At 38.8% G+C, this 12,243-nt stretch overlaps 1 protein-coding gene across 2 annotated transcripts in view; it reads left to right on the plus strand.

Moving 5' to 3' along the window:
* Window positions 1-12,243, plus strand: part of tmem65 (transmembrane protein 65) — a 100,696-nt gene that overhangs the window by 56,348 nt on the left and 32,105 nt on the right. For both annotated transcript variants that reach the window (XM_034058544.2, XM_034058542.2), the window contains one exon: window positions 7,239-7,306. In XM_034058544.2, coding sequence (XP_033914435.1) covers window positions 7,239-7,306 — 68 coding nt within the window. The remainder of the gene's footprint in view (window positions 1-7,238; window positions 7,307-12,243) is intronic.

Below are 12,243 nucleotides of genomic sequence, written 5' to 3' on the forward strand. Positions count from 1 at the left end.
CAGCCTCTATGGTTCATTTATATAATATCACCATAACTATTTTCATTTGGGCAGGAGCTTGCTGCATTTATCCATCTCTTCAGCAAAAGCATTACTTAACTTCTTGATATATGTAGGCTTCAGGATATTCGAGCTGTTAACGCAATCGTACAGAATAAAAATGACTAACTCAATATATGCTCTTGGTATTCGCGAGCTTCAGCATGTGACACCTGCTGTTGAAACACTATTTCAGTAGTAATCTGTGACAAAACAGTTTCTAGTCAGATAACGACCTCTAGCGTGCAGAAGATGCAGAACAGGTTAACTAAACTGCATATCGCATGACTATTATTGCAGAGAGTACCGTGCCATATTTCATAATTTTATACGTTTTGGCTACCGTTGTATATAGACTTATCTTCCAAAAGGGGGGCTAAGACAGCACCAAGAAATCCCGAAGATCAAGAATCCAGTTGCTTGTTCACCAGTCAGAAACAGACATTACAAGTGAGTGGACTCAACCGTACTTAATAATAATAATAATAATAATAATAATAATAATAATAATTATTATTATTTTAACTTTTTTTTATTGAGAACCCATAATTTTTGGTCATGTGTTTCTGGCAATTCCCAGGCAGCCTACAATTAGCCGTTCCGGTATTTGTATGACCCATTCTCTAGCTACCGCTTGCACTATATTAACAATTCACCATTGAGATGCCGGGAACCAATGAAGTGCAAGAAGCTTGATAACATATGAACGCAAGCTGTGCAGTAAAATTGCGGAGTGCCTCTTAAGGTGAGGTCAGCAATAAATGACTTATTGACATGTTTAACCCCTTGCTATTGGATGTACCTGGTACATTCTCAAAAACGCTCGCTTAGTGCTGCTACGTCATAATTAAAAAAAAATATATATTTTAAATGAATGCTCGATTACTGTTATTTCTCTTGGGATCGCTCATCAAGAAGCTCTTACTGATAATATGGGGTCAGTATTTCCAATTTCATTGTGTTACATGGATAAAATGTATTCGATGTGATGTGACACAGTTTTTAACCAAATGTATAGCCTGCTTGAATGCGCACTGATACACCCAGTGAATTTAAGGCAATCTGCGTGAAGCTTTTGATCCTCATTGAACAGAAGTTCAATGAGGATCGATATTGATCGTTCAAACCGGGGTGCTAACTTGACAGAATCCAGTATATGTAAAAAGTCATATAGCAAATTACTCCCCCTCTCCAACAAAATCAAACATTTACCTTTATTTGAAATAAATTTGTAGAAATTTGTAAATTTACTCAATGTTTCTTTTACTCTTTAGTAAAGATCACAACAGGTTAAAAATGTGTCTAGAGAGAAGTGTAGAGACAGAGGGCTGTATTCATAAAAGTATTTGCTGACTGCCGTAATAAAACGAATTTCATTTAAAACTAATGAAAGTCGTCCATATTGCTATTCATAAATTGATCTGAGCAAACGGGCAACTGTCGCAAAGCACTTTATGAATGGGTATACAGTCATTCAAAAACGGAAATCCTCCTCTTTTTGATGATATCATGAGCATTATTAATGTTCCCTGGGTGGCGTCGGTAGCTGTTGCAAAAAGAAAAACGGAATCCACCGACAGTAGCCTACTATCGAAACCCAAGTCTGCAGCTGCCAGTCACTGGCAGTTTGCAAAGCCTGATTCTGATGCCCCTATCACGTCTGCCAAAAATTCAGGACATGTCATAATTTAGAAAAAAAAGTATTTTTTAAATAAATGCTTTGTATTTTTCTTTTTGTTTGGCAACACTGGTACACACATTTCCATACGCACACATAAGATTTCCATTCTTAACTGCAGGACCAAAAAAAACTAAACAAAAAGCACTGTAGGAGGACATTTGAATAATACTGTAATTCGAATAATAATAATAATAATAATAATAATAATAATAATAATAATAATAAACCCTGCTTAAAGCAGGGAATCAATCACAGGCAAGTTTATGAATCTGTGAAAGTTTCACGCTGTATTGCACACTCTACACAAAATGGATCGTTTTGTGGTGCAGGGGGAAAAAAAAAAGACTCCCTTTCCAACACTGATCGAGCCTCGTACTGATACCAAGCAAGCCCAAATTTCCTACCGACTGCATCAGCAGCACTGGTTTACTGTATATTGTAACGCTCCGTGAAAATAAACAGGTTCACACAGGAGGTCCAAACTATTTATTGTGAACACAGGTAAAATAAATAAAAAGAAAATGACCACTATCAACCATGGATCACGTCAAAGAAATAATAATAATAAAAGAACTGTCTATTCTCAGTCTCTCACTTGCTCTCCTCTCTGCTTCACAGTGCTGTTTCAAAATGATTATGCCAGAGAATATGTTCTTGTGTGAGTATATACAGTGCCTTGCAAAAGTATTCAGACCCCTGACCAATTCTCTCATATTACTGAATTACAAATGGTACATTGAAATTTCATTCTGTTTGATATTCTATTTTAAAACACTGAAACTCAAAGTCAATTATTGTAAGGTGACATTGGTTTTATGTTGGGAAATATTTTTAAGAAAAATAAAAAACTGAAATATCTTGCTTGCATAAGTATTCAACCCCACACATTAATATTTGGTAGAGCCACCTTTCGCTGCAATAACAGCTTTAAGTCTTTTGGGGTAAGTATGTACCAGCTTTGCACACAGTGTCAGAGTGATTTTGGCCCATTCTTCTTGGCAGATTTGCTCCAGGTTGTTCAGGTTGGTTGGACGACGCTTGTGGACCGCAATTTTCAAATAGTGCCACAGATTCTCAATGGGATTGAGATCAGGACTTTGACTGGGCCACTGTAGGACATTCACCTTTTTGTTCTTGAGCCACTCCAATGTTGCTTTGGCCTTGTGCTTGGGATCATTGTCCTGCTGAAAGGTGAATTTCCTCCCAAGCTTCAGTTTTTTAGCAGACTGAAGCAGGTTCTCTTGCAGTATTTCCCTGTGTTTTGCTCCATCCATTCTTCCTTCAATTTTAACAAGATGCCCAGTCCCTGCTGATGAGAATCCCCACAGCATGATGCTGCCACCACCATACTTCACTGTAGGGATGGTGTGTTTTGAGGCATGGGCAGTGTTAGGTTTGCGCCACACATAGCACTTTGAGTTTTGGCCAAAAATCTCTATCATGGTCTCATCTGACCACAAAACCTTTTCCCACATCGCAGCTGGGTCACTCTCATGCTTTCTGGCAAACTCCAGACGTGCTTTCAGATGGTACTTTTTGAGTAACAGCTTCTTTCTTGCCACCCTCCCATACAGGCCAGTGTTATGCAGAGCTCTTGATATGGTTGACTGGTGCACCATTACTCCACTCCCAGCCACTGAACTCTGTAGCTCCTTCAAAGTGATTGTTGGCCTCTCTGTGGCTTCTCTCACAATTCTCCTCCTTGTTTGAGCGCTGAGTTTTGAGGGACGGCCTTTTCTTGGCAGTGCCTGGGTGGTGTGATGCAGCTTCCACTTCCTGATTATTGATCCAACTGTGCTCACTGGGATATCCAAACACTTGGATATTATTCTGTACCCTTTCCCTAATCTATGCATTTGTATTACTTTATCTGTAGAACTTCTGTAGAATGCTCTTTGGTCTTCATTTTCCTTCAGATTCACAGCCTGACCAATGATCCTTCAATAGTGGGGTTTTTATCCAGAAAATGTGACAGCAACTTTAATGGTTCACAAGTGGAGGCCAATGGTAAGGTAATTGTGTCCTCGTTAGGGCAATTTCTTTCATCGGTGTAAATTGGGAGCTTCCACAGCACAGGGGTTGAATACTTATGCAAGCAAGATATTTCAGTTTTTTATTTTTCTTAACAATATTTCCCAACATAAAACCAATGTCAACTTACAATAACTGATTTTGAGTTTCAGTGTTTTAAAATAAAATATCAAACAGAACGAAATTTCAATGTACCATTTGTAATTCAGTAATATGAGAGAATTGGTCAGGGGTCTGAATACTTTTGCAAGGCACTGTATTATATTAAACATTTTCCTTCATATAAAGCTACAGATTTTCTTTTTTCAAAATGGGCAGTGTATGTAAAAACTGTATAACAGAGCAAGTGTAGTAATAAAATATGTCTTTAAAAAATTAGTCTGCCAAAGCTGCCGTTAGTTTAGATTTAACTGTAGAAAGCGTTTAAATAACTCCTAGTTATCGACAGCATTGTAGTGAATTAGGTATACGATTTATTTAAATGTAAATTAGTCTCTAGTTGCCCTGTTAAGAACATCAAAATGTAAGAAATGAGACCATATTTAAGTTCTGGACCATGTAGAACTCGGATTCCTTTGGCAATAACCGACAATCACACGTGTCAGAAATATAAAGCAATAGTTTATTTAAGAATAAAAAGTGGTGCACAACTAATCTAATATTACAGAAAGGAAAGGCTATTAGTTAGAGATATGCGTCAAGTGTACAGTTCATTGATTCCATAGTCAAACGATTACAACGACCATGACATCAACATGGTTAATATACTAATATTAAATACGGCTTATCACACAAAGTGTCTACTTTGCATTAGTATTTTCAATACTCGTTTCTCGTTGTAATCGATCATGTCAATATGCACGAGAATTAATTCAACTTACCATTCAGGACAAAATCCAACATTCCAGTACCTAATTTAGAAAATTAGTTTTACTGTGTTAATTTAGTTTAGACTTGATGTACCAAACTAATAATATGTTATCAACCTCAGTTGATTGTATGTTCAATTTAACGCAGAAATGGGGCAATGATCAAATTCTCTGCATTTACGAGGCAACTCCTTTGAGTTGCACATTTCAACAAACATAATACATTTCTTACACACTCTAAACAGGAAGTTATATTCTATTCCTAGAACAGTTTATCCACTAACAAAGTATTTAATATTAGATATTTTGAATACTTATTGATTTCCATATAAAGAAGTATAAAAAAATCTTTGTAGATGAATACTGCAGCTCTATCGATCTGAAATTCCAATGAAAGATGGTACTTTGCCGTACGCATTTTATTGTGTAGGCTCGCAAATAAACAAATAGTTATTTTCAAATGGAGATCAGCTTGTTGATCTCCAAGTCTTGCAACATTATCTTTGTTGTCGACAGTTTTCCAACTGGGAATAGTTCAGTTGATCAGACGTAACTCAGTTCAGATAATGTGTTGCAATTGAAAAGGTATATAGTTTGTAGAAGTGTTCTTGTTGCAGTTCTCTCTGGATCTTCCAAAAGCATAACTGATGGCTTCGCTTCAGTTTGTTTCATGCAGCTGGAAACAAAGACCCACTTCCCGATTAATGCAGTATCCCGTTTACTGATTCGGTCTCGTAGGACAGACGGCAGGGCACTTCCTCAGAAGATTAGCCGTTATTCAGAACATTGGTTCTTCCTTGCCTTCTGTGAATTTGAGCAATTATGCTCCCATGACTTCAGCAACTTTCTTCAGAACTGTTCAGCTTCCATTTCTCCCTCAGCATTCCTTCTGATTGTCAAAGTTCAAAGACTTGTTTCGTGTGTGGAGAGCGCGCATGAGCAGCACATCCTTTGAAAGTCGCGCGGCTGGTTTTGTGATTCTCACTTCCACCCTGTGATTGGTTAGTTTGGTTATTTTGGGCTGTGCCCAAGTCTACGTGGGGTATTTCTCATTGGTTGTTCTCATTCAGAGAGAGCCCATTGTTCTCAATTGGTCCGTCGTTTAGACCCCTGTTGGCTCTATTTATGAAGGGTAGTGTTCTCTGTCCGAGGTGTCAAAGCATACTCAAAACTGTCTGGCTTGCGTTGTGCAAGATACTGCCAGCGTCTAAATGATTCATTCAATGATAGGGAAAGATAAAAAACACTTGTCCAGCAGTAAGTTTACAACTCTTTTTAAATGCATTTTTTGTCAGTGGGGGAGTTTGTGACCAGAAACCACCTAGATACAGAGAATGGCTTGGGATCCCTCTCTATATATTCAATTTCTGTTAATTTCATATGCAGAATGATATTATAACCCACTCTGACACAACAGCATTTTGCTGTCAATTAATCTTATGACTAGCAGGTTGACGCTCAGGACCAATGAAAACTTTATGCTAATGAGGTAATTATTAACCTTTCTCTCAATTTGTTAAAAACATGCCTTCATAGATGAAAATCGTTGGGGCTTACCGACGCATCTGAATGATCTCTTATGAATAGCATCTGTTGTTAAATAGGCGGCTATGGACGAAATCCGATCATGTACTCCTGTTTTCTCATTTTGAAAGGTGTTAACCCTTTATGAATAGACCCCAGAGAGACACCCACCAGAGTGTGGTGTGGGTCAGACATACTAAAAATAAAAAAGTTAGGGTAAGTCTGAAGTGTGAATATACTAGAAGAACGTATTTTGTGGTATGAATATGAAACATTGTAACCATTAAATCATAATCAAGCACTTTTTTCTTTTCTTTTTTCCAATATTTAGTCTATTCAAATAGGTCATATCATCTTAATGTCTAAAGCTTTAACTTTACAATCATAACAACACAAGTGTCCAAGTCCGTCAACCCTCCTAGGACCGACTGTGCTTTAAGAACATAAGAAAGAACATAAGAACATAGGGTCCACTCCCTGGCTTGTGCATAGTTGTGAGTAAGTGAGTTTCCACAGTAAAAGTATAAAAAATATGTAGGGCTTTTTAAGAAAAGGTGATGCATCAGGGGCAATCACATTAAACTGGTTCTATAATAGCAGTTATTTGTTTGTAAGGATAGACTCATCTGGGCCAGATCTTCAGAGGAGGCAATTGAGTACAAAGGCAGTATCTAATTTATATGCTGTAAAAGATGAGAACTTTTTACCATGCAATTTTGGAAATCATTTAAAGGAATCTGGGGGGAATATAGAGGTTCATTTGTTTGGCTTTCTGTTTGATACTTATTTCACACTTGCATTTTCATATGTACTTTTTTGCATTCTTGCTCCATTTTGGAAGATAATTACCTTAGGTCCCACTGAGTCAACATGACAGTGCAGTTGTATTGCAGTCCAAGCTAGCAGGTCAATATATTTATATTGCATACAAAAAATAGCTAACCACTGAAGTAAATAAATACTTCAGCATAAAATGAATATTGATGAGAAACAGTACAAATCTGATAGTGGCAATGAACAACATATTGAAAAAGCCAAGCTTTTCAGATTGTTCTGATTATTAACTTCTGATTTGCCTTTCTCTTTTGTTTCAGTACTTCTACACAATGCAATTCCTTTTGTGGGATTTGGCTTCTTGGATAATGCCATCATGATTGCAGCTGTAAGTAAATGTTATTTATAATTTTTGTGCAACGATATTGTAGTATACAGGTTTCAAACAGTTAGAGGATTTTACAGGAAGACTGATTTTGTTTAGAGCAAATGATTCACACATTGTATATATGAAACAGGATCATATAACTCCTGTCTTGGCCTTACTGCACTGGCTTCCGGTGCATTTTTAAATGTATTTTAAAATCGTACTATTGACATACAGTGCCTATAGAAAGTCTACACCCCCTTTCAAAATTGTCACCTTTTGTTGCCTTATAGCCTGGAATTAAAATGCATTTTAATATATATATATTTTTTTCATGTATCTACACATCCTACCCCCACAACTTCCAAGTGAAAAAAAATATTATAGAAATTTGTAGAAAATTAATTAAAAATAAAAACTGAAATAGCTTGGTTGGATAAGTGTCCACCCCCCTTGTAATAGCAATCCTAAATTAGCTCAGGTGTAACCAATCGCCTTCAAAATCACACATCAGAGGGCTCCCGAGTGGCGCATCCAGTAAAGGTGCTCCTCGTGGAGTGCAGGATGCGCCCTATAGTCTGGACGTCGCAAGTTCGAGTCCAGACTATTCCTTTGCCGACCGAGGACGGGAGCTCCCAGGGGGTGGCGCTCAATTGGCCGAGCACCGCCCGGGGAGGGAGGGCTAGGTCGGCCAGGGTGTCCTCGGCTCACCGTGCACCAGCAACCCCTGTAGTCTGGCCGGGAGCCTCTGGGCTTGCCTGTAAGCTGTCCAGGGCTGCGTTGTCCTCCGACGCTGTAGCTCTGGGTGGCTGAATGGTGAGTCTGCAGTGTGTAAAAAAGCAGTCGGCTGACGGCACACGCTTCGGAGGACAGCGTGTGTTCGTCTTCACCACTCCCGAGTCAGCACAGGGGTGGTAGTGGTGGGCTGAGCCTAAAAATAATTGGACATTACTAAATTGGGGAGAAAATAATAAAAATAATTGGCGACCACTAAATTAAAAAAAAAAAAAAAAAAAGAAAATCACACACCAAGTTAAGTTACCTCCACCTGTGTTAAATTGTAGTGATTCACATGATTTCAGGATAAATTCAGCAGTTCCTGTAGGTTCCCTCTGCTGGGTAGTGCATTTCAAAGGAAAGACTCAACCATGAGCACCAAGGCGCTTTCAAAAGAACTCAAAGTTGTTGAAAGGCACAGATCAGGGGATGAAAAAAGGCCTTGAATATCCCTTGGAGCACGGTCAAGACGATTATTAGGAAGTGGAACGTGTATGGCACCACCAAGACCCTGCCTAGATCAGGCCGTCCCTCCAAAGTGGATGACCGAGCAAGAAGGAGACTGGTCAGAGAGGCTACCAAGAGGCCAATGCAAACTTTGCAAGAGCTACAGGCTTTTATGGCCAAGACTGGTCAAAAAGTGTGCATGTGACAATAATATCCCAAGCACTCCACAAATCTGGCCTGTATGGTAGGGTGGCAAGAAGGAAGCCATTACTCAAGAAAGCCCACCTTGAATCCCGTTTGAAGTATGCAAAAAAACCCAGGAGATTCTTTAGCCATGTGGCAAAAAGTTTTGTGGTCTGACGAAACTAAAATGGAACTTTTTGGCCTAAATGCAAAGGGTTATGTTTGCTGCAAACCCAACACAGCACATCACCCAAAGAACACCATCCCTACTGTGAAGCATGGTAGTGGCAGCATCATATTATGGGGATGTTTCTCATTGGCAGGGACTGGGGCACTTGTTAGAATAGAAGGGTAAATGAATGGAGCAAAGTACAGAGAAGTCCTTGAGGAAAACCTGCTGCCCTCTGCAAGAAACCTGAAACTGGGACGGAAGTTCACCTTTCAGCATGACAACGACCCAAAGCACACAGCCAAAGCTACACTGGAGAGGCTAAGGAACAAAAAGGTAAATGTCCTTGAGTGGCCCAGTCAGAGCCCTGACCTAAATCCAATTGGAAATTTGTGGCATAACTTGAAGATTGCTGTCCATCAACGCTCCCCAAAGAACTTGACAGAGCTTGAACAGTTTTGTAAATATTGCCAAATCTAGGTGTGCAAAGTTGGTAGAGACCTATCCCAACAGACTCACAGCTGTAATTGCTGCCAAAGGTGCTTCCACCAAGTATTAACTCAGGGGGGTGGAGACTTATCCAATTATGATCTTTTAGTTTTGTATTTTTAATATATAATTTTTTTTTTCCCCTTAACAGTGTGGAGTATGGTGTGTAGATAAGTGCAAAAAACTCCTCATTTAAATGCATGAAACTCTGAGGCACTGACACAACAAAATGTGAAAAAAGTTCAAGGGGTTGTAGACTTTCTATAGGCACTGTGTAAAGGACGAACTGGTTTAACACCAGATTACAGAGTGATTCTGTCCCCATATATACCTCTGCGCACCTCTGACGCTGGCCTTTTTTGCCTTGCAAAGGTAAAACTGTGGAACTCATTGCCCTTTTCTATTAAAGACTTAGGCACAGAATTTCAAAAGGTTTGCGCATCGTGCAGTGGGTTATGCACTTCGCAAATGGCCGTTACGCGCCACATGTGCTTGTAACGGGGGCAAGATCTGTGCTGACTGTCTGGCACATGCATGGTACTACAGGAAGGGGGCAGCAGCCTCGTAGATCCGCCTGTCAGTCATGGCAGTGACTCGGAGAGGTGGGGAAGAGGGTGTGTTGGCTTTCTCTGGCAGTACGGATAGCGACGGTCGGGGTAACGCTGCCAAGTGCAGCACCTTTATTTTGTAGTTTTATTACTGTGTTTTATTTTCCCTTTTCCTTACGCCTTTTGTTTTTATTATTATTATTATTAATATTATTATTATTATTTTTGAGCACTTGTATGTGCACTGGACTGGATCTAATCTCCATTTGTGACCCCTGGTCCTTGTTTCTTTTTTCAGGTCAAAAAAGTTCCCTGGGTCCTCATTGTCAATACCTTTTAGAATTTTGAATGCTTGAATCAGATCACCGCGTATCTTCTTTGTTCAAGACTGAATAGATTCAATTCTTTTAGCCTGTCTGCATACGATACTCCTTTTAAACCTGGGATAATTCTGGTTGCTTTTCTTTGCACTCTTTCTAGAGCAGCAATATCCTTTTTGTAGCGAGGTGACCAGAGCTGAACACAATATTCTATTTCACAAATTATGTGACCTTTCAAACAAATCATTTGCACCTGAGCTGATTTAGGGCTGCAGCAAAGGTGTTGAATACCTATGCAGCTGAGATTAATCTGTTTTTCTCTGTAAATCTTACTTATTTATATTCTATATGCAGTGTGCATAGAATATGGTCCAGTGGTTAAAGAAAAGGGCTTGTAACCAGAAGGTCCCCGGTTCAAATCCCGGCTCAGCCACTGACTCATTGTGTGACCCTGAGCAAGTCACTTAACCCCCTTGTGCTCCGTCTTTCGGGTGAGATGTAATTGTAAGTGACTCTGCAGCTGATGCATAGTTCACACATCCGAGTCTCTGTAAGTCGCCTTGGATAAAGGCGTCTGCTAAATAAACAAATTAAAAAAATTTTTTTTTTTAACTTCATCAATGTGGAGTAGTTTGTGTAGATTCTACATGTAAGTCTAATTTGAAAGCGTTGTGGAGTACGCTCAGGTGCTAACAAAATGCGAAAACTTTGCAGGGGGGTGAATAGTTCTGCAAACCACTATGTTTGTGTGTGTGTGTGTGTGTGTGTGTGTGTGTATGTATGTATGTATATATATATATATATTAGCTCAAAGAGCCAGCTGCCCATATATATATATATATATATATATTTATTTAATTTTTTTTTCAGGTACTTGAAAGGTAGTAATTGATTACAAATCAATTATCAGGACGTTTTGGACTATAAGTCCTTCATCGGCTGAATACAAAAAAACAGTGCTTTAAGAAGTTGATAAAAAACAAACAAGTAGTCTTTTAAACAAAATTCCAGAATGTTGATGATGATGACCTCAGAATAGAATGTTCATTCCAAATCGCTCCAAAGTGCCTAGTTTACACATATACAGGCTAACTTCACTATAACGGACTCCCATGGGACCTGGAGAAATGTTAGTTATATCAGGGTGTTCACTATAATAGGGTTTGACATTTTTCTGTATCAGAATATTGACAAAACAGCAAATTTGAATTGAACATCAATATATAGTACTTTTATGAAGAACAGGCAACGATTGCATGGTTTGTTCTACAATAGGTCATCTTTGAATTAGTGTTATCTTTGAATTAGTCAACCATGGTCTTTGTTTTCACTGAGAGAATAACACACTTGACACTGGAGAAAGTGCAGTGTCAGTCAGTACTGAGATCGTTGTATCCGGGTCGATCCAGTATGTGATCGTTCTAATAGGGCTAATTTGCATTGAAAAAATCAGTTCTTGCTGTTGGGATCGTTAAGAACATAAGAAGAACATAAGAAAGTTTACAAACGAGAGGAGGCCATTCAGCCCATCTTGCTCGTTTGGTTGTTAGTAGCTTATTGATCCCAGAATCTTATCAAGCAGCTTCTTGAAGGATCCCAGGGTGTCAGCTTCAACAACATTTATTAAAAACGAGTGTTCGTTATAGTGAAGGTAGCCTGTATATCTATCTATCTATCTATCTATCTATCTGTCTATCTATACAGTGCCTATAGAAAGTCTACTCCCCCTTGAACTTTTTTCACATTTTGTTGTGTCAAGTGCCTCAGAGTTTCATGCATTTAAATGAGGAGTTTTTTGCACTCATCTACACACCATACTCCACACTGTTAAGGGGAAAAAAGTTTTTATTGAGAAAAAAATTATATATTAAAAATACAAAACTAAAAGATCATAATTGGATAAGTCTCCACCCCCCTGAGTTAATAGTTGGTGGAAGCACCTTTGGCAGCAATTACAGCTGTGAGTCTGTTGGGATAGGTCTCTACCAACTTTGCACACCTAGATTTGGATATATTTGACCATTC

Source organism: Acipenser ruthenus, chromosome 3 (genome assembly GCF_902713425.1).
Source record: "Acipenser ruthenus chromosome 3, fAciRut3.2 maternal haplotype, whole genome shotgun sequence".
Lineage (NCBI taxonomy): Eukaryota > Metazoa > Chordata > Actinopteri > Acipenseriformes > Acipenseridae > Acipenser > Acipenser ruthenus.